Source organism: Rasamsonia byssochlamydoides (genome assembly GCF_041956645.1).
Source record: "Rasamsonia byssochlamydoides strain NRRL 3658 unplaced genomic scaffold VTN77scaffold_28, whole genome shotgun sequence".
Taxonomy (NCBI): Eukaryota; Fungi; Ascomycota; class Eurotiomycetes; order Eurotiales; family Trichocomaceae; genus Rasamsonia; species Rasamsonia byssochlamydoides.
The window spans coordinates 98318-121846 of record NW_027192411.1 but is presented as its reverse complement, the minus strand read 5'-3'; the positions used below and the strand labels follow the sequence as shown (position 1 = coordinate 121846).

The following is a 23529-nucleotide window of genomic DNA, read 5'->3' as shown; positions in this document are numbered from 1 at the left end:
AGAGTAGTCGCGAAAATTTATCCATTCAGTTACGACTTATGAGAGGAGTTCATGTAGTATCTTGATTCTGGATGACTATGACTGGCTGATCGACGGATCGGGATTCGGGAATATCTCCAGCTTTCCCCGTTTGGGTAAGCCGATCTGAGCAGGATCTATATACAGTACTACAAACCAACTTGAACGCTATATCAACAGGTTCTACAGTGTGGACGACAGTTCTCAATATTATATGAGCCTCAGTTACAAGCCTGGCATTATGTTGCTGGAGTACAGGGAATGGAATACTTGCATACTGGTCGTGAGTGCCAGTGCCTTTGCCTTTGGTCGGAACTCAATCAACCATCGTTAAGGTAAAAAAAAAAACGAAGGAGGAAAAAAGAAAGAAGAGGTTCGAACCCGGGACCTGGCTAAGACCTAGAGCGCGCTCCCACCCGGCCAGGCCCCGGAGTTCTTTATGAAGGGGAGAAAGGATATCATGGGATTTATCGTACCTAGCCTTCAGGTAGATAGGCAGCAGCCCATGTATGTACAGTACAAAAGACTCCGTAGATGCCATGTGTTTCTCGTTGATACTGAGTATCGTGACTGGTGCTGTGATGTGGCATCAGCAGGTCCGGGGGAGGACCCCTGATGTGAGCTTTTTATATCCCTCATGTCCTTTCTTTTTTTGGAAATTCTATGAAGTTGAGGTCCGATGGAGCTACTGTAAACCTACTGGTGCAGCCCGCACTTGCCTTTATATTTGCGTACCTAGGTAGTAATTTGCTCCTTCCTTTTATGTTGCGGTCAGCTGCCATCATCCCAATGGCAGCATGTGTCAAGGCCGTCCTGAGCAATCTCATTCTCTCTTGTGAAGACACCATTCTCAAGCTCCTGAAAATGGTTTTGAAGTCATCCTCACGCCAGCCAATGCTGGCGTCCGACTATGGCCGTATCCATGCTAGCACTGCGCAGCTGTTTTCTCTGACAACAGCTCTGATCCTTCTCCAGATCCTTCGTACTATCGTCTGTTGTTTGCGCATTGTCCGGCTTCCAGGACCAAAGACACTCGAATCGTGCATTGACAGAACGGAGCGTCGGATTCTCAGAATCCTACCATATCTCATGGAGTGGAACGTGAATGAACCAAGAAAATCTACGCTTTCAAGCGGTGACGGGCACATGACTATCCCCAGAGCCGACCGATCCTCAGAGCATTCGCCGTTTGATGAGCCTCTTGACGCTGTGATAGTACCGACCGCAAGTTCCCAACCGTCGACTGCACCATCGAGAGAGATCAGCAATCGAGAGACGAGACAAAGATACCACTTCCAAGCAAGCCAGCCCAGGTATCAAGGAAATATGAGTCTGACAAAGTCTGCGGTCGTTCTGCCGACATACATGTCACCCAGAGCGGTAAACCTGTCTGCCAATCTCGATGGCGCGGCAGTTATACTGCCTCCAGTCCCTACCTATCTGTCCCGGATGTCGTACAAATCCGTCAGTGACTCCATTTACTCGTCGACTTCGAACGGTCCTGTTGGTAGACGTCAGATGTCTACTAGTTCTAGTCTGAAGGGAGTGGCTCCAGTCGCGGCTCATGTATATACCGACCTTCTCCCGAAACGGCCAATTTTCAGCTCCACCAGCAGACCTTCTTCCAGGCAGTACAGCATACATGATAAGATCCGAAGCTCGAGCAATGTTCGGTCCGAACTTACGAGCCTAGCTGAGACGATGGACCAGTTTCCAAGTCTTGCTGGAACAATTTCAAGCTTCCCTGGGAATTTTCCGGTCAGTGATGATCTTGAATACAGTTCGCTTGCTACGGTCTCGCAGCATGTGGATAGCGGACACTCCAAAATGAGACCACTCTCCGCGCCTATGTTTCGGTTTGGATCTGTTGAGAGTGGAAATGGGACAACTCATGAAGACGAAGATTTGGTAAATTGACTGGACTGGATAATCCAGACCTTAAGTGATGAATCAGAAAAGTAGTTTAAGAACTGTCTTCAAGTTGCATCAGAATTGATCCTTGCGTAGTAATTCCAACTTGCCAGCAACCGCAGTCAGATATCAGAGCAGTCTTTCCATTGTGTGAATGCTTGGCGTGAAGTCGGACAAAGTGAGTTTGACCATTCAGTCGCCCTGGACCTCCTATCAGGTCAAGTCCGGTCAGGTCAGATTACATAAAGGATTCAGACAAGGTTACAAGCAAGTCATCAAGTCCAATCATAGGATCCTCGGCATAAGTTGGACAAAGTGAGAGTTTAACTGGCAGGCCAGGTCATCCACATAAAGAATTCAGACAAAGACTGCAGTCCAGTTGTCAAGTCCCAACCATATAAGATCCTCGGCATATGTCGGACAAAGTGAGCATTTCATTCAGCTAGTTAGTCAACACAGAATTGTAATAAAGTGAGAGTTTGACTGCCATCCCTATCAGATTATGTCAGGCCAGGTCATAGGTAGCCTGAGTATCATTCATCCTCGGCATGAAGTTGGACAAAGTGAGGGTTCCATGCATTATTTATTTATTTACTCACTCAGTCAGTCAGTCATATAGGTAGATAAAATGTGGAGTATGTTACCTAATCGAATTGAATCAATCTCAAGAACCTTGCCACCTAGCCTTGTGTTGACCTGGCGAAGAAAAAGCCGAGTGGATAGATTATCAATCAGAACTGGAAGATCTGACCTTACCTTACCTACAGTACAACAAACCTTCCATCGTGTTGACCTCATGCGTGCTCTTTCCGGACAAAATGCGGAGTAGAGTAGAGTAGACCACCAGATCGATTCAAATAGCAAAGAGTGTCCATACCACAACCTAGCCTCGTGTTGGCTTTGTGCATGGACTTTGCGGACAAAATGCAAGCTAGATTACCAAAGAACTATCTTGGAAAGACTACCTGAGACCTGACCCTGCAAGGCTAGCTTTCCATCGTGTTGACCTCGTGCATGTCCTTCCTGGAGAAAATGAAAGGTAGATTATCAAATATACCAACGACCAAAAGACCCGACCTTACCTACAGTACAGTACAAAACTCCCATCATGTTGATTTCATGCGTGTTCTTTCCGGATAAAATGCAAGGTAGCTTATCAAAGACTGAAAGACCCGACTTTACCAACAGTTCCATTGTGTTGACCTTGTGCGTGTTCTTCCCGGACAAAATGCAGAGTAGAGCAGGCCACCTGATCATTCGAATATCAGACAGAGCCTACCTTAGCCTCGTGTTGACCTCGTGCATGTTCTTTCTGGACTTAAAAAATGAAAGCTAGATTATCAAAGACTTGATATCAAAGGCCAAAAAGAAAAAACACAAGAAGACCTAACCTTATTATTACCTATAGTATACAAAACCTTCTGTCGTGTTGACTTTATGTGTGGACTTGGCGGATAAAATGCTGGGTAGGTTCAGGGTACCCTGTAAAATCTACGCTTAGACATCAAGTTGCATAGGAAGAATAACCTTGGTTATTTGACTGATACTGTACCTGTACCCACCTTGTTGGGTTGGGTTGGGTTGGTAGGTCAGTCCAAATTACCTTTTATGGACTAAAGAAGGGTCTATTCATTCAAGTCACAAAGCAAAAACAAAGAAAAAAGGGAAAAAAAAAAGGCAAAAAGAAAAGAGAGAAAAGAAAAAGAAAAGTAAATAAATAAAATAAATCGGATAGAAAGTGCATTCCACTCACTGACTAACTAAGAAAGAAAGAAAGAAAGAAAGAAACCCCCATCCATCCCACAATTCAAAGCACAGATAGCAGATACCAGATCCATCAGCTAACCCACCATAACAGTCATCTACCTACCTATCTACCCACCTATTCCCCCTACATAGATAGGTACCTACCTAGGAGGTAGCTGAGGTAGACTGTCATCTACAACCCCTCCCTCAGAATCTCATGATCCCCGTACCCCATCGCCTTGACGATAATCTTTGCGCTACCAAGCACACGCTTCCTGCTATTCCCGCGCGTATCCCGACCGAGAAAGGCGGCGTGCGTGTCGTCGAAGTCGAGATCCTGGAGGGATTTCCAGATTTGGTGGATTGCGGATGGGTGGAGGGGGATCTATAATAACGTTAACATCGTCAACATCGTTAACAGCATATCGGATAGATATTTGCTTACTTGCAAACAGAAAAAAAAAAGAAAAAGAAAAAAATAAGTAAATAAAAAAGGGGTTTACTTACGAAATTCGGATAACTCCACATAAACGTAAAAGATACCGTATTCGGTGGTCGATCGATATGATACACGCCACTGGGCACGACGTAGATGGTGTCTGCCACGAGCAGCTTCCGGGTCGGTTTCCACCAGAGGACCGAACTACCAGGAAAGTGGCCTCCGGTCTTGACGGCGAGGAATTCGCAGTCTTCCTGTGCTTTGGCATCGCTTGTCGTTATATCGCTGCTGCTGCTGCTGCTGAGAAACCCCAATCTCCCCCCCTCCCAGAGCACCTGCCTCTCCCCCCTCCGCATCACCCACTCCGCATCCTCCGCCGAAAGATAGACGTTACAGTCAAACGCCTCCGCCCAGCACAGACAAGTCGAGAAATAGTGCGGATGCGAGATGACGATGGCCTTGATGCCGCCGAATTCCTCCTTGATGTATCGCACCGTCTCCTCGTCGAGGTACGTGATGCAGTCCCAGAGGATGTTGTTGCCGCGGGTAGGAGAGCAGCAGAGGATGGCGCGCTGGCCGATGGCGACTTGAGGCACGGTGCGGATGCTGATCAGCTTGCGGCCACCACCGGCGTTGGAGAGGTTGTCGTCATTCTCCATGGGGATGAATTCGTTGTGGTATTTTTTCGACTCTTGCATTGCTCGGAGGGTCGTCCATGATTGGCTTGTAGCAATTTCATCAATAAATTAAATTGAATTGAATTGAATTGAATTGAGCATATGCTCAGGTCTTGAGTTCAGATAGACAGCAGACAGAGACTCACCCCGTCGGAGCAACATATTGTCTTGGATCATCGCAGACCGAACACGAGGATCGCAGGGAGGGATCACTTTCAGGATACTGCACTCCGCATGTGGAGCAAATCAGTAGGTCCAGTGGTGATGCGGACATGATTTCTATTTTCTTTTATTCTTCAACTCTTTTCCAGTCTTAACAGATGACGCTTATCAGGACGTAGTACAGTTATTAGTTGGTCAGGTAGGTTGCAACTTCTCGAGCTTGAAACAGCCTTCCTGTTCGCAGGTATACTAGGCTGTGCTGTGTCGTGCAACCTGCAGGCCTCTCTATCAGTTCTGCGACGATATCTTTTTCTATTTCTTCTTAACCTCAGTTCGAGGAAAGTGAGGTTGGAAGATAAGAGGCGAAGTAATTTGTAACTAAGTTATCTATCTAGCCTGCCATTAAGGTTGACGATGATGTCGTCCATCACCCCACTTTTGATCGGTCTGGACCTTGGACTTGGATTTGCGGGGATCAGGAACATTAGGAGGGAGCGTAGAGTGAGATGGAATTGAATGTACTGTACCACCAACCAATCAAATAGCAACTAATATCCAAGAAAGTCGATATCAGAATCATACAGAATGATAGATGGCGCGGAATTTAGTTAATTATACATACCTTGACTGAAGGTTATGTCATAATCATGTGACGTGGATATCATCCGACAGACCAAAGATACTCTCGTAAAGATGCATCAACAATGTTCGTTCGTATCTGCTCTTCAGAGCTGGGAGAATCATGCTAAATACAAGCAGAACTACTTTTTGCATCCAAGAACGTGACAACGTGACCGTCCCTCGAAAACTTCCATAGAAACCATGTGCATGTGCAAGAAGGGGCTATGGATTATGGGTCATGAGTGCAAAAACAATAACAACATGAACAGGGGTAAAACAAAAATTACAGTCGTAACGGGGAAAAAAAAAGCCAAATGTTTATCCATCACGTCATCTCATCTCATCTCATCTCATTATCGACATGTAGAAGAAATGGGAAAGTTTGAAGATTGAGGGCAAGTTGAAATAGGAACTTCCTCCTATGTAGAGGGTATGTGCATCACCTGAGACTCCTCATCAGGACGAAACATGACGTTGCCGCGGAAGGGGACCAGAAGAAAAAGTGATTCATCCAAAATGCGATCGACTGGTCAATACTCATCCTCCCCATAGTCAATCTGGTTCGGACTCCCACGATACTGTTGTCGCTGGAAATTGGCCGGACTGTATCGTCCAGAACTCGGGTTGGGACGAGGTCCGGTCGGCCTGCGCTGAGGCGGCTGATGCGTCCGCGAAACAAACCGCTCCGTGTAGCTCGGTTGTTCCCCCTCCTTGACCTTGGGCGGTCGCTGCGGAACCAGGGGTCCATCATCCTTGATCTTAGGAGGCCTGGGTGGTGCACTCTGCCGCTCGGCCAGGGAGCTCGTCTCCGAATATCCTGCGTCTGAGATGGGCGTCAGACGACCGCCACCACCGCTGTATCGGTTGGGAGTCGGAAGACTCGAGTTGGAAGCCCAGGCGTCCGAGTTGGGAGAAGCCGGGTTCGTAAAGTTCTGGGCCTGGGACTCCAGACGAGACTGATATCGGTCCGTGGGTCCCTGTCGAGGTTGTGGATGCTGCAGGTTCAAGCTGTCCCGGTGGGCTCGATACTTGGGATTCTCGGAAACCTGCGACGGAACAAGCGGCGATGGAGGGCGGCTCTCCCGCTGCTCTTCATTGAGCGTAAACTTGGACCGAAGTCTGTCATCCCCGTTCGGGTCATAGAAATCCTCTGTGTTGTACGGGCCACGCGCAAGGTCCGACCCAGAGCGGGACTCAGAAGACAAGGGCCGTTCTTTGCGACCAGACTGGATGGTGTTACGGATATTCTCGCCCACAGAGGACGCAGTCGTCTTAGACCAGCGCGAGAACTTGGGGAAAAACGACGAGCTGCTGGATTTGTGCTTCCGGGACTTCTCCTCGGACTTCCCCGGCGTCGTCTCGTTGCTCGTATCTCGCGGAGGAGTTGCAACTGATTCGGAAACTCCCCGCTCTTCTTGGCGGCCATCATATGGGACGTCCCGTTCCAGCAGCGGTTGTTCGTAAGGCTCGATTTCTACGTCTCCCTCAGGGACAGTGCTGACGCGATTCTCGGATCTCTGCGCATTCAGACCACGATTCTCGGCAACTTGCCGGGACGAGTTGGAGGTGTAGCCGGATTGCCCCCCCGTGGAAGGAGTTCCCGCTTGGCCTTCAGGCTCGTAGCCATCCTGGTATGAGTTTCCAGTCTGGCCGTTGGAGTGGATGCTTCCCGGCTGAGTTCCCGGTCCCCCTCCCAAGTTTCTCCCTTCCTGAGCCGCCCGTAGCGCTTCGACTTCGTCGAGAAGTTGTTCGAGCATCTCCTCGATCTTGCTCAGATCGTTGGAAGATTTCAGGCTCAGACTCTTCAATGCCCGTCGGAAGACATTCCTCCGCTTCGTCTGTATTTCTTCCCCATATTCATCCGTGGACGTCTGACGAGCAGACCTGGGGGCAGGTTGTGGACGCGGACCACCAATCACTCGCTGGGTACGCTCATGCTGTTTGTCGTTCGCCTGCATGAGCATTTCATCCTGTTGAGCAATGAATCTCTTCATATCTTCAAATGAGTTGCGCATTTCGGCGGCACTTCGCACCAGGGTCACTAGAATCTCGGTGTCCCTGGCGTTGCGTTGGGCATCACGAACAGTAAGCTGGAGGAAAATCAGTCAGAATTCGAAAGAATCAACCGAAAAAAAAAATTAAAGACAAGTTTCTCACATGCTCCATTAGTGCAATTATGTCTTTGGATTGAATATTTTCAATGCCTCTTCCCGTGGCGCTGTCATATAGAGGAGATGGTATTCCGTGCGAATAGCCGCTGAAGTGCCGCTGCTGCCCGGACGTCATAAACGGGTCGTCGTGATTGTCAAAAAGGACCATAGGGTCAGCGTCGAGCGTACTGAAGCCTTTATTGCGGGGCTCCGGAGTCGCGACGCTCGGGGACATGGGATTAGCTGCGGAGATATAGCCTTCGTCTTTCGCTCCTGGAGGGGTGGAAAAGAGACGTCCATCCGCAGTGAATGCATTTCCATACTGAGAGTAAGACTGGTCGTAACCGGCCTGTTGTCCTGCACCGAAACCCGCAGCCGCAGCAGCACCGCTGTTGTCGTGCTGCACGTCTTGAGCCTGAGGTGGTGTCGGGCCGAACGGCCAGTTGTCTCGATTTTCGTAAGGAATGCTACCGATGGGGCCTTGGATGATTGAAGGATTCGTATTGATCTCAGACTCGGAGTCATGGATATCATGACCGTCATGGGCATGACTATCCTCTCCTTCCCCACCAGGAGTGTCAGGGAGATATTGTTGTTCATGTTGTTCGTCGTTTTCGTCATCTGACTGCGTAACACTCTGAGGCGGAGAGGTTACGCCCATCCTCTTGGTAAAAGATTTCTCATCGGGGCTGTTGGCATCATGTTGTTGCTTCAACGGGCTGCCTCGACCACTTGCTGGTAAGCCTCGTCCTGTCTCTTCGCCGAGACGGGGGCTGCTATTAGCGGATCGATTGGGGGAATCGGCTTGAGAGTGAATTGCAGACTGCATTGGCTTTGTCTCAAGGACGGAGGGATCGAGTAGCGAGGCAACCGCAGACTCAACCGCGATGGGCGGATGGACAAATTCCGGATTGGCACCGAATCCATCGAACACCGGCCGCCCAGAGGCACCTTTGTCTAAGTAGGGAGGCTCATCGAGATTATCATCAGGATAGTCGTCCGCCATGTGTTTGACATCAACCCTTGGATCACTGTGGCGAGCATCATCAGGTGAGGGGGGGTACGCCTGCTCTTCTTCCGAATGCTCATCTTCGTCCTCGTCGTCCGTTTCATCTGAGGACGGCGGCAAGTCTTCGTAGCCCAGCTCGGTACCAGATTCCTTTCTAAGGATCTCACTGCGACTATCCAGATTCTGACGCTGTGACCTCGCTAGCTCTGTACTAGGTGCGGAAGTCAAAGAGTCAATGGAGTATCGATGATCATCAGCCCCCGGGTCGACTTTTGGCTCGTGCCGGTCATGATCACTGGCAACGCTCTGAATGGGACTTAGGGCGCGTGGCTGGTCAGCAGCAATATCCCCCGCATCACGGTCACTGGAGTCGCTTTGTCGATTCTCAGGTGGTGTACGCGTGGGAGTTTTCGAATCAGGCAACCCGACTTCACGAGGAGAACCACGAGCCACTTCGTGTACTTGACGAGGAGTTGGCGTCTCCGAGTCCTCCGACCTTTGAGAAAGAAGAGACTCGCGAGTCAGTTCAGAATCGATCTCACTGCGCAGCGGCATGGGTGGCACGTTGTGTTTCTGGAAGACCAATTCGGTATCAGCATCTTGGATGCTCGCGCTTCTGCTGTGGCTCTTCCCTCTCCTCTTTCTGCGTTCCCTTACGTCGAGACTAGACTGCGAATCGTGATGTCGGAGCGCTGCAGCAGTAAGAGCCGTTCCCACGATTCCTGCAGCGGCCGCGTCCCGGAGGCCTTTGCTTCTCTGTCGTCGTAATTTTTCCTCTTCGGTATATTCCGGTCGATTCCCCGGCAGTGAGCCCTTTCTCACGTAGAATTTCTGTTCTGTGGTCTCTTGCTCTCTCGATCGTCTTCGTTCCTTGTGATCTCTATGGCGCTCCTCCGACAGCACGATCCCCTCGTCCTTGCTGGTTTTGTTCAGCACAACAGCGGGTTTACTGATGTCGGGAGCACTGGAATGTTTCGACACCTGTCGTTCCAACTCATCCTGCGATGCATTGATCTCACGTTCGAATTTGGACCTGTTCGAGCTGACTTTCTGATCCTTCTTGAGCTCTTTCAGTTCAGGGAGGATGAGTCGGCGGATAGCATCTTCGACCGTCTCGAGGAGTTTCGGGTTGTTGAGGGATGACCGGGAAGTTCCAGAAGAGCGGAAGGAGTACTGGTCACCAGACCTGTGGCGAGGAGATATCACAGAGTCGCTCAGAAGGCTTGACTCAGGACTGGCGATTTCTTCGTCGCGATGTCGGTGGGATCGCTTCCTGAGAGACTTGGACTCCGTTTCCAGGAGCTCCTTGCTGGCGCTCTGGCTCCGGCTCTTCTCGGAGTGTTTGCGGTTGCTGCTCGAGACGTCAGCAGCTGTGCTGTTCAGCTTCTGAGCCACCTTGTAGGCAATCCTCTCCCGACTGAGACTACGACTTCTCTGTCGAGTAGGGGCTTTGAGCAGATCACCCGTTTCCGCGGCGACCTCCCCCTGGTCCAGGCTCTGGCTTCGCTTGCGCCGTGGGGCGGGAGAAACCAGCGGCGACCGTTCTTCTTCTAAAATGCTATCTGGAGGCATAGATGAGATCTCTGATGTAGGCTGGAAGTACCGGTCGCTGGATGGTTCGCTGCTCTGATCGCGATCCACGAACTCGATTTCCAACGGAGGACGACGTGGTTTGGTGCCGTGCTCGTCGGAGCTGGCACTTTGGTCATCGCCAGCTTCCGTAGAATGTCTATGCCTCGATGGGGCGCTGACGGAGATACGGCGGGTATAGATCTTCCTCCCGCTGGTTTCACTGATCTGGATATGGTCATTCGTATCTCGCAGCCTCCTGGCTGCGGACGGTGTGACCTTGACTCGGACGCTGGGTCTCGAACTCAGGCCCCCAGAACCCTTGCCTCCTTCGAAGTACTCGATCAGGAGCGAGGTCTGCGACTGGTGAGACGAGCGAGAGACCTTGGAGGGTTCGTCTCCCTCGCGCTTATGCGACCTTCGCCGCGTAGTTATCGTGATGGGACTCCCGTCATCTGGGATCCAGTAGGATGTCCTATCTGTGCGTCGAGAGACATCAGTCGCAATATCAGTATCCACCACAGACTCCGTGGGGGCGGGCAGCACAGGACGGCGGGTGTCAACACCCATCGTGAACGGGCTCTCAGCAAGAGGAGCGCATAATCAGGACGAAAGAGCACCTGGGAGGTGAGATGAGGTTGACGAAAGATAGGATGAATGCAAGAAGAGAGCGAGTGTGTGTTGTCAGATTGGTTGCCCAGTCACCGTGGGGAGGTGGTGCGGTCAGGTGAATGAGATGGCAGTGAATCAGTAGACAAACGGTACTGTTGACAAGCTCTCAAATACTGCCCCTAGATCACTGCAATTATCGACTTCTAAGCAGACAGATTCTTTTACTACAGTTAAAAAGAACAACATCAGTGACGGTAGTCTTTGCCCAGAGATGGTGCAGCCTACCTGAATCGTCTGTGAGTTGTCCAGCACCGACTGCCGTCGATAAGCAGAGAACCCACCCAATCAATATCGTCAGTCGCCCGATCCTCACCAAGCAACACGACCGTCATGCACGCCAAATTGGCAAGGAGATGGCAACAATGATAGAAAGGAGAATTTCGACTTCACTACGATGGATTCTAGAAGGAGGAAAGAGAAGAGGAAAAGACGAGGGAAAATCGATGGAAACCGACTTTCCTGCCCAGCCTAGCGGCGACAACAAACGCAGAGGCTGGGCAAACCGAATCGATCGCTGGTCGACTCCAGAGAGGATCCTCGGAGCGGATCGTTCGCGGGACGGGACCCGGAACCACAGCCAGTCAACCAGGCAATGGCAAACCCCGCGGTGGTGCGAGCCACAGGTGACAGGGCCATGGAAAGCCAGTGGCTGGGTTCCAGCTTATGATTTTGTGATACGCTGCAGTCGCTGTGCTGGCCAGGTACCTACACATGTACAGCACAACAGAGTACCTAGTAGAAGTCGAATCGGACAAAAGGTCTGTTCTCCCAACTCATCCATTATTCCCTTAAGCTGTTCTTATTTTGCAGAAAAGACGATTCATTACTGTACGGAGGAGTCGAGGAACTAACAGGGAATAGTCATTGTTTCCTCCGTTTGTTGCTTACGATGCCGTTATCCAGACGCGGTGTCACCGTGATATAACCCAGGGCGCAGGCCGGACGGTGACCATACAAATGACCTGCATGTGCCTCGAGCGGAGTCTACAGTAGTCGTTAGTGCAGAGTACAGAGTACTCCGTCCTCCATAGTTGCAACGTGCAAAGAGCCTCCCCTTGGGGGACGGGACTTCCCTCCAGTTAAACCTGCTGGTAGACAAGACTTGCATTATATCCTGGACTTTGCGAGATGATGATAATTAATCAACGAACCTGGAAGATCAAGTGATACGTTTGACGAGGTAATGGTTGCAAGGCTTTTCTGCTGTCGATGGTCGTCCAGACGACAGCACCGTCACCAGCCACCCATTGGCCAGGCTAGCGGCCCCTAGGTAACTTTTTTCCACGCTTGCCAACTCATCAGTGACGCCATCTCGATGTGATCGAATCAGATGGCTCTGGCGGCAAAGCAGAAAAAACACAGACTAAGTGATATGAGTGACCTTAGCAATAGCCAATTCCGTTGCTGGTCAGCCACATGGCGGATCCATCCATCTCAGTGGCCCAGCCTCTCTTTTGTTTCTTTGGTACCTACTGGAGTAGCTACCTAGGCCCGCCACACCGGCCACGATAGAATAAGAATAATTAGACGCACTTACCCAACCACCTCTCGGAGTACAGATTACTCTAAAAAAGTATCACGATCTCTTTCAAACCCCACAGGTGGTAATTATTTTGAGCTTAACGATACAATGAGACTTTGCCGGTATCGAATACCTACTACTCCATACGGAGTATCTGTACTCCGTGGTCGACGCAGATAATATATACTTGATATGCACCACGGAGTATATATACACATTAGGTACGGAGTATCATAAGTTGCTATGATCACCCGAGACAAAGGAAGGAAGAAAGATAGAAGTTGATCGACCATATTGATTTTTTTTTGTGGTTAAAATCAGCCTATTTTCCTATTTTCTTGATCTTTTCTAATCATTACTGTTTCTTCATGACATACTAGGAGTTTCTTCTAGTCTAGTCAAGTCAAAATTCAATCATTTTGTCGACAAAAATGGTCCTTGAAAGGAAAAGGTCTCACTCTCCACTTTCGACGAAAGGCGTGAGTGAAAAGGAAGGAAAGCTATAGCTCTGTATACAGCACTGTATTGAAATAATAGGATAGAGGATAAATAATAGTGAAGTGAAATAAAAGGGAAGGTCGAATGACGATGTCCACTTGGCATTGACTAGATTACAGGAGCAAGTAAACAGAAAGAAGGAAAGGCAACAAACGAACTCCGATTTCCCAATGAATGGTATGCAAGGTTTTATCAACAATATACAACTTTTTTGGTCCTCCGATATGCCCCCTTCTCTTTTTTTTTCAACTATTTTAGTCGTCTTTGTCTCTGTTCTTTCGCTTGAATTTCAACCCCTTCGTCTTAGGCTGGCTGCCGTATGCACGCCGGCCCTGTTTCTCTTGTTTCTTGTCCCGGCTCAAACTCGATCCGAGCTGGATGTCGATCCGGGGCGGAGTGGAGAACCCAAAGCTCTTGGCCACCTTGACCAGATCGAGCTTGTGCACGTCAAACACGGAACGAAGGGAGTGGGACGCGTAGGCTTGGAGGTAGGAACGGTAGCCTTCCTTGGCGGACTGCAGATCATAATGGAGTCAGCATGAGGGAAATACAACTTAGAGTAGGGACTGAATTTGGAAAACCCACCTTGTTGAGATAGTAGTTTTGTGAGATCAGCTTCTCCAGCTGCGATTGAACGTTGATAATGCGCTTCGCTGGAAACTCGAACTCGACCACCGGAACGCGTGCATCCCGGAGATGCTTCAGGAACCCGACCTCCGACGGCTGCAGGAACATCAAACTGCGGCCCTTTCCATTCATTCCTCGTGCCGTACGGCCGACTCGGTGGATGTAGTCGCGAGGGTCATCCGGAGGGTCAAACTGGATAATCCAGTCTACAGCGGGGATCTGCGGCATCATGATGGTTAGGACAGCTTCCAGGCCAAATAAGGCCAAATGAATAAGGATCAACTCACATCTAAACCTCTGGCAGCAACATCTGTGCAAATCAGAGTCCCCTGCTTGGCGTTGCAAAACTCAAAGAAGGTATTGGTTCGTTTCTGTTGCTTCTGTTTTCCATGTAGGTCGAGGACCGGAAGGTCGATGTAGTTGAGCAACTCAGCATGGTACTTGACGCAGTTGCAACTCGAAAAGAAGACAATGATCTTCTTCTTGAGATTCCGCTTCAAGAAGGAGAAGAGCAAAAGGAATCGCTTATCAGCCTCACAGATGACGTAGCCCTGCTCCAAACCCTCGACGGTGCTGTGCTCCTTACGGTGATCCACATTGATGTAAAGCGGCCCTGGCCTAAGAGAAATTCGGGCCAGGTCCTCGACCTTGGTGGTCTGTGTAGCAGAGAAGAGCATCGTCTGTCTGTCCTCGGAAGGCAAGATCTTGACTATCTGTCGCATTTCGTCCTCGAAACCAACTTCCAGAATCCGGTCTGCCTCGTCGATCACGAGTGCTTTCAGATTCTTGAAAACGAATCCTTGTGTGTTCTGCAGGTGATCAAGAAGACGGCCCGGAGTCGCAATGAGCAGATTGACACCTTTCGTGAGCTTTTCCGCCTCAGCCCTGCGGTTCGCACCTCCGATGACAATACCATAAGTCTGCGAGTGGTGCGCCATGAGTTCTCTAGCCACACCGAAAATCTGGAGTGCAAGTTCGCGGGTAGGAGATACGACAATGACACCGGTGCCTGAACAAAAGTCAGCAAATATAACCCACAGCCGTCTGTTGGACGCATTGACACGTCTCAAAAGAATACTCACCGTTCCGTGGCTTGAATCGTAAGGCACTGAGCATCTCCACAGCAGGAATTAAGAACGCTAGCGTCTTCCCTGAACCAGTCTTTGCGGCACCAAGAACGTCCCTGCCCGCCAGCAGTGGAGGAATTCCTCGTCGTTGAATCTCAGTCATGGTCTCAAAACCCATGTCCTGGATCGCTTTCATCGTCTTTTCAGAGAGATTGAGATCTGAAAACTTCTGTGGATCGGCTGCGGTCTGTGGTAGGCTGACAGCATTCATGGAGGGAAGATCTGCACCATCATCTTTGGCTTTGTCCTTATCGTCGCCGTCGTCGCCGTCGTCGCCGTCGTCGTCTTCGCGTGATTCCTCCCCTTCATCTGATTCCTCAGATTCCTCTGTTTCCTCTCCATCTTGCTTCTCGTCCTCCTCTTCAGAACCTTCATCAGTGCCTTCTTCATCGCTGTCAGGTGCAGTCACTTCCTGGGTACTCTCCTCCTCATCTTCGCTAGCAGAATGGCTTGTCTTGCGTTTTTTCGATGGTTTCACTGCTGCTGCTGTATCCACAGTCGAAGTAGGATCCTCTTCAACAGTCCTTTTCGAGGAATCACCATTTTGCGTTGCCGCTGCCGCTGCTCCTCCACTGCCGCCGCCATGCTTCCTCTTCCTCTTCTTCGACACCGTCTTCGCGGTGTCCACGGCGATTGGCGTATCACCTGACATTTCTTTTCAGAGAAAGAGCCTACAATTCTTCTTAGAGATATCCCAGGTCGATGGAATATATAGAGAAACTGCGTGGGTTGACGACCTGTCTAGCTCTGCAACTTTTTCTGCCGAAATTTTGATTTTGCGGGCAAAATATTATTCGGTCGGTGAAAGTTCTGGCGAAGCTCCGCGTCACGTGCTGATAAAAGCCGATACACTTGTGTTCGTCTCGGTTGGTCCGTGCGTTACACTCAATGTCTTAGGGACTCGACCTATCTCTGGGAAGTGGAATTAGGCCATTTTGGTTCTATTTTGCCTTTCCAGATCTTTGGCAGTATTATCTTAGCTGTTATTGGTCGGGTCTACGCGGGTGGTAGCATAAACCTAGGTATGTCTACAGTATGGCGAGGGTATGCCAGATGATTTTTGCAATTATTAGCCTTGTGATTTCGGCATATCCAAGTCGATCAAATAATACCGCTGTAAAAGAATTAAAGGCCTGGTCGTAGACACTGCAGGGCAAATAGATTACAACCCATATTTACATACTTAACCAGCATACTCCTCAGGAGCTTTCTACATACGAAGCATGAATACTACTGTATTCACTAATGCACCTGCGTCCCTTCAGCAGTTGCCTTCGTTCAGTTAATGCGGCGATGACTTGCCCATTTGAAATAAATCAGGGCCTTATAACTGCTTTTTGTCTTGGTTCTGATCGTCCTTGGAGATTGACCCTCCGACGGTAGAAGTATGTCTCCATCACAGATAGGCTAAAAAGGACTAAGAAATAATAATCCCCTATGGTAGGTTCTCACGGCTATCTCTGCATTGCTGCTTTCCATATCCTGGAAGCATTGCCTTATATGAATGGGTCTAGGAAGCTGGTGTGTAACCAAATTCACAGAAAGCTAGCTGGATTAGCAGTGCTCCGCAAGTCTTTCAAGCTTTCTTAGAACCAGAAGGTAAAGATGCCAACCTTGGAAAAAATACTAGTACTAGTTCAGCACGGAGTATACTAGTTCAACCTGAGTATGTCTATGAGCTGCAAGCCTACTCCGTACAAATCTGTTCAGTGGGGCTCCGCTTCATGAGCAATCGCGACACCGCTCGAGCGTCGATCAAATGTGGATAAGGCTAGAAAAAGGAAGAACTCGTTCAATTCGATAGTTGTCTTAAGAGAGTGAAGCATCATATGTCTCGTTCGTTCATGATTAAGCACCCCCAGATGAAAGTTAAAGACGGCACGACCCGGCGTGTTCGAGTGCCAGGCGGAGGCCACATGATCAAATAAATTATCAAGGACTTGAGGGTGACACTGCAACTGATTCAAAGGTGTTTGGGGATATCAATGAGTTGCCGCACGATAGCCACAGTTGTATCGAGTTCCCAGGGAGGTGGCTGTGCACAGACAGGTCTTAACTCTTAAGCGCAGCTATGAATTACGTGAGCCCAGGTACTGCGTATCTGGCATGTACGGAGTACAGTAAGCTATTGTCTTATGCGTGTAGGAGGAAAGGAGGTAAGTGGTGATCTATGCAAGCAATGGTGGAAGGCAAAGAGGGGTAAGCATATCAATAATTATTTCTATAATGGGTAAGAGAGGTCCAACCGGTTTGATCATCGTGGACATTCGATTTTTCTTTCTGGGGTGGTTAAAGAAGCCGCCATTTTCGCAAGATGTCTCAACTGGATGGGTGGCTGGGGCCAAAAGTGGCGTTAGCAGACCTGTCTCTAGCACTTGGACCAGCAGCAGTCAGATCTTTTAGTGGAAAAAGGGCAACAGAGAAAATTTAAACAGCAACGAAGAGATCTCTCGAACCCATCTAAGCAAGTTAGCTACCGGAATGGCCATGAATAGAAACAGGGCACTGGCGGAGACATGGTACGGGTAATAACGGGCGCCGACGCGACCGTGGAACGGTGGCCAGGGACCACTAATCGTCACCACAAAAGCCGGAACACAGCAGTTTGGAAGCCGGTTCAGTCAATCGTGAGTTCGTAACCTACGGAGGACTCCATATTCCGACCAAACCGTGGCTGCGACCTGCAGAACCAGCCTCCAATCTGCGACATCCACTTGCGCCGCTAGCCTCACAGGACGCGCGTGCAGGGGGGCAGGAGGGCCGCTGGGGTCTGGGAGGGCATCATTAATGGTTCATAGACTGCTTCCCCGATGACTCCGACTACTCTCTCCTCGTAATAAGATATGGTCAATCTAGTGACGATTACTGTCTTTACTGCCAACCTTTCTCTTCGATCTCGTCAAGAGCATTGTTTGATTCATTCTTGCAAACAGCAGTGCTGGGCGTGACTAACCAACAGGGGTCAGCGCCAGAGCATCCGCCCAGACCCTTAGGCTCTCCACTCCGGCCGGCCGTCTGGGCTAATCTCCCTCTCGCCGTCAGAGCCCCCCAGGCGCCACAGTCACCAGTCTCACGACTGACTCCTGTCTGCTCCTCCATCGTCGCTCTCCATCTCTCCATCCGCCGACCTGGAAGAGATCAGAGAACGGGCAGTTTGACAGACTGTGCTCTCTGCCACTCGAGCTCTGTCCTGTCCTTTGTCCTTCCAGTTCTTGTCTTTTCGCTGGCTATACTGTGTGTTGCCGTCCCACTCGCTGCATTCCTTCCTTCGACTTTTCAACCGTCAATCATTTCGACCTCCGAACACCATCCACTCGTTACCAAGAATCTTACCTCTTCGATTCCCCGGTTAGGTCCTCGCTGCCCTCGTTACGTCGTTGACCCCGGTGAGACCGCTTAGGAAGTCAGCAAAAGGGGTTCCCTCCACCAGACAACTCCCCTTTCGAAAGTCCGATGACGCCGTAAAAGTGTATGGACAGTGATAGGAGAGGCACCTCTACGATCTCACAGTCTCTGGTTTGGAGGTGTTTGGGTGACCCACGATTTCCTACCAGCAACTCATCACGGGACTTCCGCATTCGGCCATCATCGACCGGCGCTCTGGAGTGCCATCTTCCCTCGTTTCCCGTCGCAGATCGCTTCTTATCCTCATCTCGCATTCTCTAAGAAAGCCCTCCTCTTCTGACAGTTCAGTGCGATGAAAGCTGTCAGGATGCGCTTACTCGCGTTATTCTCGTATCTCTTTGCCTTGTTCTCCCTGTCGCCGCTGGCCTCGGCCGTTCGGCTCATCGAATCCAAGTCCTTGAACCCTTGCATGGACAACTCGAACTTCACTGCCTCGCTCTTCAATGTCGTCTTCACACCCGACAACAATTCGTTGGCCATCGACATCAACGGGGTCTCCTCGATTTCTGGAGACGTGGTGGCCCAACTGGAAGTGATCGCCTACGGCTACACCGTGATGAAACAGACGCTTGACCCTTGCAAGATGAACCTTGAAGGGCTGTGTCCGATGAACACGGGCCAGATCAATAACCAGTTCAATGTACCCGTCCCGGCGGATGTTGTCTCGCAGATTCCTGGTATGTTATGACCTTAAGGAGCGTCAAGGACTCTCTGATTTCATTCAGCTCGACTGACGGTAGTCCCTAGGTATTGCATACACGGTCCCCGATTTGGACGGCGGAGTCCGGATCTATATCAATTCCACAGCGACAGGTAAGACCATTGCCTGTGTAGAGGCGAACCTTTCGAATGGGAAGACGGTCTACCAGAAGGGTGTCGAGTGGACCGTTGCCGTCATTGCTGGCCTGGGCTTAGTAGCTTCCGCTATCACCTCCGGTCTGGGTCACTCAAATACTGCCGCCCACGTCGCTGCCAATGCACTCTCCCTCTTTGGGTTCTTCCAGGCGCAGGCCATGATTGGCGAGACGGACGTAGCCATGCCGCCCATCGTGGAATCATGGACGCAGAATTTCCAGTGGAGCATGGGGATCATCCACGTAGGGTTTTTGCAGTCGATCTGCACTTGGTATCAACGTTCCACAGGCGGAACTCCCTCGACCGTGCTGTCTTCCTTGGCCACGACCTCGGTTCAAGTCCAGAAGCGATCCCTGGATGTTGGGCGCGAACTCTACAAGAGAACCAGTGAACATCTGATGAAGAGGCAAAATTCCCCCGTCACTGGGTCCACCACCAAGATCGTCGTGTCCGGTATCAACCGAGTGGGCTTCATTTCCAATATTGAAGAGACCAACATTTTCATGACGGGCCTGATTTTCTTCGTCATCTTCGTCGCCTTGGTCATGACCTGTGTTGGTCTCTTCAAGGTGGGCTGTGAAGCTCTTGCCAAGTCAGGGAACATGAAGAGTGACAAGTTCCAAGATTTCAGGAATGGATGGAAGATCGTCATGAGGGGTATCTTGTTCCGATTGGTGAGTTAGGGTCCTGGGAGAGACAAATCATTAATGCCATGTCTAATTAATTTTTGCAGACCTTGATTGGCTGGCCTCAAATGTGCGTCCTCTGCCTGTGGGAGTTGACGGTGCGTGACTCGGCAGCAGAAGTCGTCCTTGCTATTGTCATGTTTCTGTCCATGGCAGCAGTCCTGGGTTGGGCCGCTCTCAAGGTCATTCGTCTCGCGAAGCGCTCCATGGCCATGCACAAGAATCCGGCCTACATTCTCTACTCGGACCCGACATGCTTAAACAAATGGGGCTTCTTGTATGTGCAGTATCGTGCCACGGCCTACTACTTCGTCGTCCCCGTGCTGGGCTATCTCCTCATCAAGGGAATGTTCATTGGCTTTGGTCAGGGTGCACCCGTTGTGCAAGCCGTTGCGTTGGTTATCATTGAGGCTAGTTACTTGGTTGCAGTCAGTGTCCTCCGGCCGTGGATGGACAAGAAGACAAATGTCTTTAACATCTCGATTGCCTCGACCAATTTCTTGAACGCGATCTTTTTACTGATCTTCAGCAACGTTTTCAACCAACCGGTAAGTTCCATGAAGACCCCATCCTCGGAAGCCCGTGACTAATCTTTGTCTTAGGGACTGGTGACTGGTGTTATGGGTGTGGTTTTCTTCATCTACAATGCCATCTTTGCACTTGTCCTTTTGATCCTCGTCCTGATCGCTTCCATCTATGCCATTGTTTCGAAGGATCCGGACATGCGTTACCAGCCGATGAGAGATGACCGGGGCTCGTTTATCAAATCCCAGAGCCAGTTGACGACGGAACTTGATGCCTTGGGTGCGACCGCCAGAGGTGAAACGAAGGGCCACGCGTTCGACGATGATGCTACGTCATTCTCCAGTGGGAATGGTGCCAGCATTAATCGATCGCATCAGGAAGAGACTCAAAACACCTCGCGGTCTCCTGTTGACCCGTCTGTGCCGCTCTTCCCAAGCGACGCGTCCTCTCGCCGTGGGCCCCCGCCCTCTTACGACTCGAGAGGTTACAATAACGGCTACTCGAATGACTTCCCAAGTCGATCGCTGACCAGCACGCCAGCTCAGCGAGGTTACGACAACACATCTTTCAACCCTGCTTCCGCTCTCGCAAGCGCGCACAACTACAGACAGCAGAATAACTCGAGTCCGTGGCAACGAGGAGCCGGCTATGATCACTCTTAGAGATCGGGGATACGAACGCCCCCCTTTTTTGTTCGAGATGAAGACATGCCACCAAACCTGGTTTAAGTGTGTTGTGTTCTGATGGACCGAGGAAGATTCTCAGTCCGGGAATATCTTGTTACTCTATCGAGTATATTATTTTTTTTCCCTTTTTTTTTACGGCCACGATCCCTTGTATCCACTGTTTCTGTTTCTTCCATCCTTGTCGGCAAGAATTCTTGCTTGCGTCACATTATATTACTATACATGGCGTTTAGACAGCATGCGCGGGAAGTGGCCCTGGGGCTGTTTTTTATTGTACTGTACTTTTTTTATATTCCCTCTTCCCCGTTCCAAAGAGGACTGGATGGCAATTTTTGGGTTGTCAGTGTTGCTTGCCTTCGCGACCGATTTCCGCATGGCGTCCCGTTTATGTATGGGTTTCTTGAAATCTTTTGAAAGGAAGTCAGCAAGTGGGGAAGGTTTAGGGCGAAAGACATTATTAATTAGGTCACAGGATCCTGACTGACTGAGGTGCTTTAAATAATGTCTGTCTGTCCTGTTTTTTCAGTTTTGTTTTGGAATACATATTAACCTATTCGGCACAGATCCGAATCGATCAGATCAGATCAGATCAGATCAGGACAGACAACAATGAGGCCAGACCCAACCAACGCTTGTACAGTACAAGGTTTATTTATTTGCTCTTTTCCTTCCGTTCGTATCTGTCGTCTTGCTGCTGCTGCTCTCTCTCTGCTTTAGGCATGTAACATAACACATAGTACAGTACATAGCACGTAAGTGGACGGGACGGGTGCAGACTTCCCACCTGCTGTTTCTGTCCCATTATCAATTGCTCTTGCTCAGATATTCGTTATCCCTACTCATGCTTCCTTTTTTTTTTCCCTTTCTCTCTTCTGTGTGTGTGTGTGTGTGTGTGTGAAAAGTTGGAAGGCGAACTGGGCTTTTGGGCTTGGCTTTTCGGCTTTGGGCCTTTTTTTTCTCCAATTTTGCATGTATATATGTATGTATGTACAGTACCTCTGTCTTGTCTGAATCTGAATGAAAGCGACGGGAAATAAAAATTGCTGAAATCTATATGAACTCATTGCTTTTAAATAAAAACCTTTCGCCATTTGTTTTCCTTTCGCACGTGCTAATAATAAATTAGTCAGGTCACCACGTATTTGTTCTTCACCGGAGTTTCCGTTCAAACTAAACTGTCAGAATCAGGAATCCAAGTTTTGTAAGAAGTATAGTATAAGTATATAATTTAAAATGATATCAAGAGATAATAATGAATTAAGTAATTAATTGCCTAGCTTGAGAATAGAAGATCTTATACACGGGTGGAAAGCGATGGCCACAGAAAAGAAAAAAAAAACATTGACTACCAACCCAAGCATTGGTGATTAACGCGGATGATATTACATATATGGATGCTTTTTCTTTCAAATTCTTATGCAAAACTTCAGGGTTATTGGCTAACGTTACAGCAAAGGACAAAACAGACAAGCGCAGAAAGAGACGAACAGCGTAAAGAAGTACATTATCGTTTCTCTCCTAGACCCGGAGGAGGACCGGAAACGCCTGGAGGCGCTGACAAACTGCTCCCTGGCGGCGGCGCACTGCCCGGAGGAGCATATGAAGTTTGTCCCGGGGGAGCACCCGGAGGCGCGGAGGTCGTCGTCGTGCCAGGAGCGCCCGGAGGAGCTGCGCTGGAGCTGGAGCCTCCCTGCTGGCCTGGAGCGGGTGGGAACCCCGGTGCGCCAGGAGGGGGAAATTGGAAGTTTGGCGGGAAGCCACCAGGTGGAGGAGGGAAGGGGAGATTGCCTGGAGGCGGCATGCCGGGAAGAGGAGGTGGTGGGAGGCTCCCCGTTGTTGGAGTTCCGGCCGATGTAGATGGTGGGAAAGGGGGAGGATACGGCATGCCTCGACCTCCGGGGGCTATTGATTTGACGCTAGTTAGAGACCAGTTCATTGGAATTGATCAAGACGGAAGACTTACGAGGAACGCTACCTGGAGGTGGGGGTGCACCAGGAGGGAAGCCAAAAGGAGGCGGAGGCATCTGTCCAGGCCGTCCTGAATGAAGAATCAGTATTAGGACCAGTCTGATACTTCCCATTATGATATATCTCCAACAAAGTCTAGACTAACCTTGCCATCCAAACGGGGGCGGAGGCGGGTATGAACCGGGAGCGCCTTGCTGTAGCATGGGATTTGCGCCGGCCTGGCCTTCTGCGGCGTATGAGTTGGTAATCGAATCGATGACCGACTGTGCCTTTTCATGCCCGATTTCTGTATTCATCAAAATCAGCAACTGAACCGAACAATTTCAATAGCGCGGTAGAGAGAGTATCATGCGGAACGGATCCGAAAGAGGAAGGGGAGCTCATACGCTGATAATACTCGAGCACGTTTCTCAAATGATTTCGTCCGGCATTGTGCGCCTTGCGCACGCTCATCGAGTCGTGCGTGAGGTAAACATCGCAGTAATCACCTGTTGGTGTCGAGGACAGGCAGTTAGCATTGATGCGTGCCAATGATCACATCTTCATTATCGTCTCGAGGAATCCGAGCAAGACCTACAGAAGAGTGCAGAAAGGTCAGTTAAGGAAGACTCGAACAGAAACATGGGGAGGGGGACTTATATTTTGGCATCTTGAAC

At 49.9% G+C, this 23529-nt stretch overlaps 7 protein-coding genes across 7 annotated transcripts; 2 read left to right on the top strand and 5 right to left on the bottom strand.

The window, feature by feature from the left end:
- Positions 1-807: 807 nt before the first annotated feature.
- Positions 808-1935, top strand: VTN77DRAFT_3904 (uncharacterized protein; the record flags this gene model as incomplete). The annotated part of the gene is made up of 1 exon (XM_069419904.1): positions 808-1935. One exon carries the CDS (start codon positions 808-810, stop codon positions 1933-1935), a length of 1128 nt encoding a protein of 375 aa, XP_069278022.1.
- Positions 1936-3868: 1933 nt separating this feature from the next.
- VTN77DRAFT_3903 (uncharacterized protein) lies at positions 3869-5065 on the bottom strand (the record flags this gene model as incomplete). Its single annotated transcript, XM_069419903.1, has 3 exons — positions 3869-4060; positions 4183-4837; positions 4938-5065. The coding sequence occupies 3 exons, from the start codon at positions 5063-5065 to the stop codon at positions 3869-3871; spliced, it is 975 nt and encodes a 324-aa protein (XP_069278021.1).
- A 1039-nt stretch (positions 5066-6104) lies between these two features.
- VTN77DRAFT_3902 (uncharacterized protein) lies at positions 6105-10872 on the bottom strand (the record flags this gene model as incomplete). The annotated part of the gene is made up of 2 exons (XM_069419902.1): positions 6105-7664; positions 7732-10872. The coding sequence occupies 2 exons, from the start codon at positions 10870-10872 to the stop codon at positions 6105-6107; spliced, it is 4701 nt and encodes a 1566-aa protein (XP_069278020.1).
- Positions 10873-13248: 2376 nt separating this feature from the next.
- Positions 13249-15400, bottom strand: VTN77DRAFT_3901 (uncharacterized protein; the record flags this gene model as incomplete). The annotated part of the gene is made up of 4 exons (XM_069419901.1): positions 13249-13509; positions 13580-13840; positions 13909-14630; positions 14704-15400. The coding sequence occupies 4 exons, from the start codon at positions 15398-15400 to the stop codon at positions 13249-13251; spliced, it is 1941 nt and encodes a 646-aa protein (XP_069278019.1).
- A 1667-nt stretch (positions 15401-17067) lies between these two features.
- Positions 17068-17868, bottom strand: VTN77DRAFT_3900 (uncharacterized protein; the record flags this gene model as incomplete). Its single annotated transcript, XM_069419900.1, has 4 exons — positions 17068-17122; positions 17226-17319; positions 17393-17518; positions 17631-17868. The coding sequence occupies 4 exons, from the start codon at positions 17866-17868 to the stop codon at positions 17068-17070; spliced, it is 513 nt and encodes a 170-aa protein (XP_069278018.1).
- A 592-nt stretch (positions 17869-18460) lies between these two features.
- On the top strand, positions 18461-20881 carry VTN77DRAFT_3899 (uncharacterized protein; the record flags this gene model as incomplete). Its single annotated transcript, XM_069419897.1, has 4 exons — positions 18461-18830; positions 18901-19682; positions 19742-20242; positions 20297-20881. 4 exons carry the CDS (start codon positions 18461-18463, stop codon positions 20879-20881), a joined length of 2238 nt encoding a protein of 745 aa, XP_069278017.1.
- Positions 20882-22409: 1528 nt separating this feature from the next.
- Positions 22410-23522, bottom strand: VTN77DRAFT_3898 (uncharacterized protein; the record flags this gene model as incomplete). The annotated part of the gene is made up of 6 exons (XM_069419896.1): positions 22410-22807; positions 22869-22943; positions 23019-23159; positions 23260-23361; positions 23451-23456; positions 23513-23522. The coding sequence occupies 6 exons, from the start codon at positions 23520-23522 to the stop codon at positions 22410-22412; spliced, it is 732 nt and encodes a 243-aa protein (XP_069278016.1).
- Positions 23523-23529: the final 7 nt, after the last annotated feature.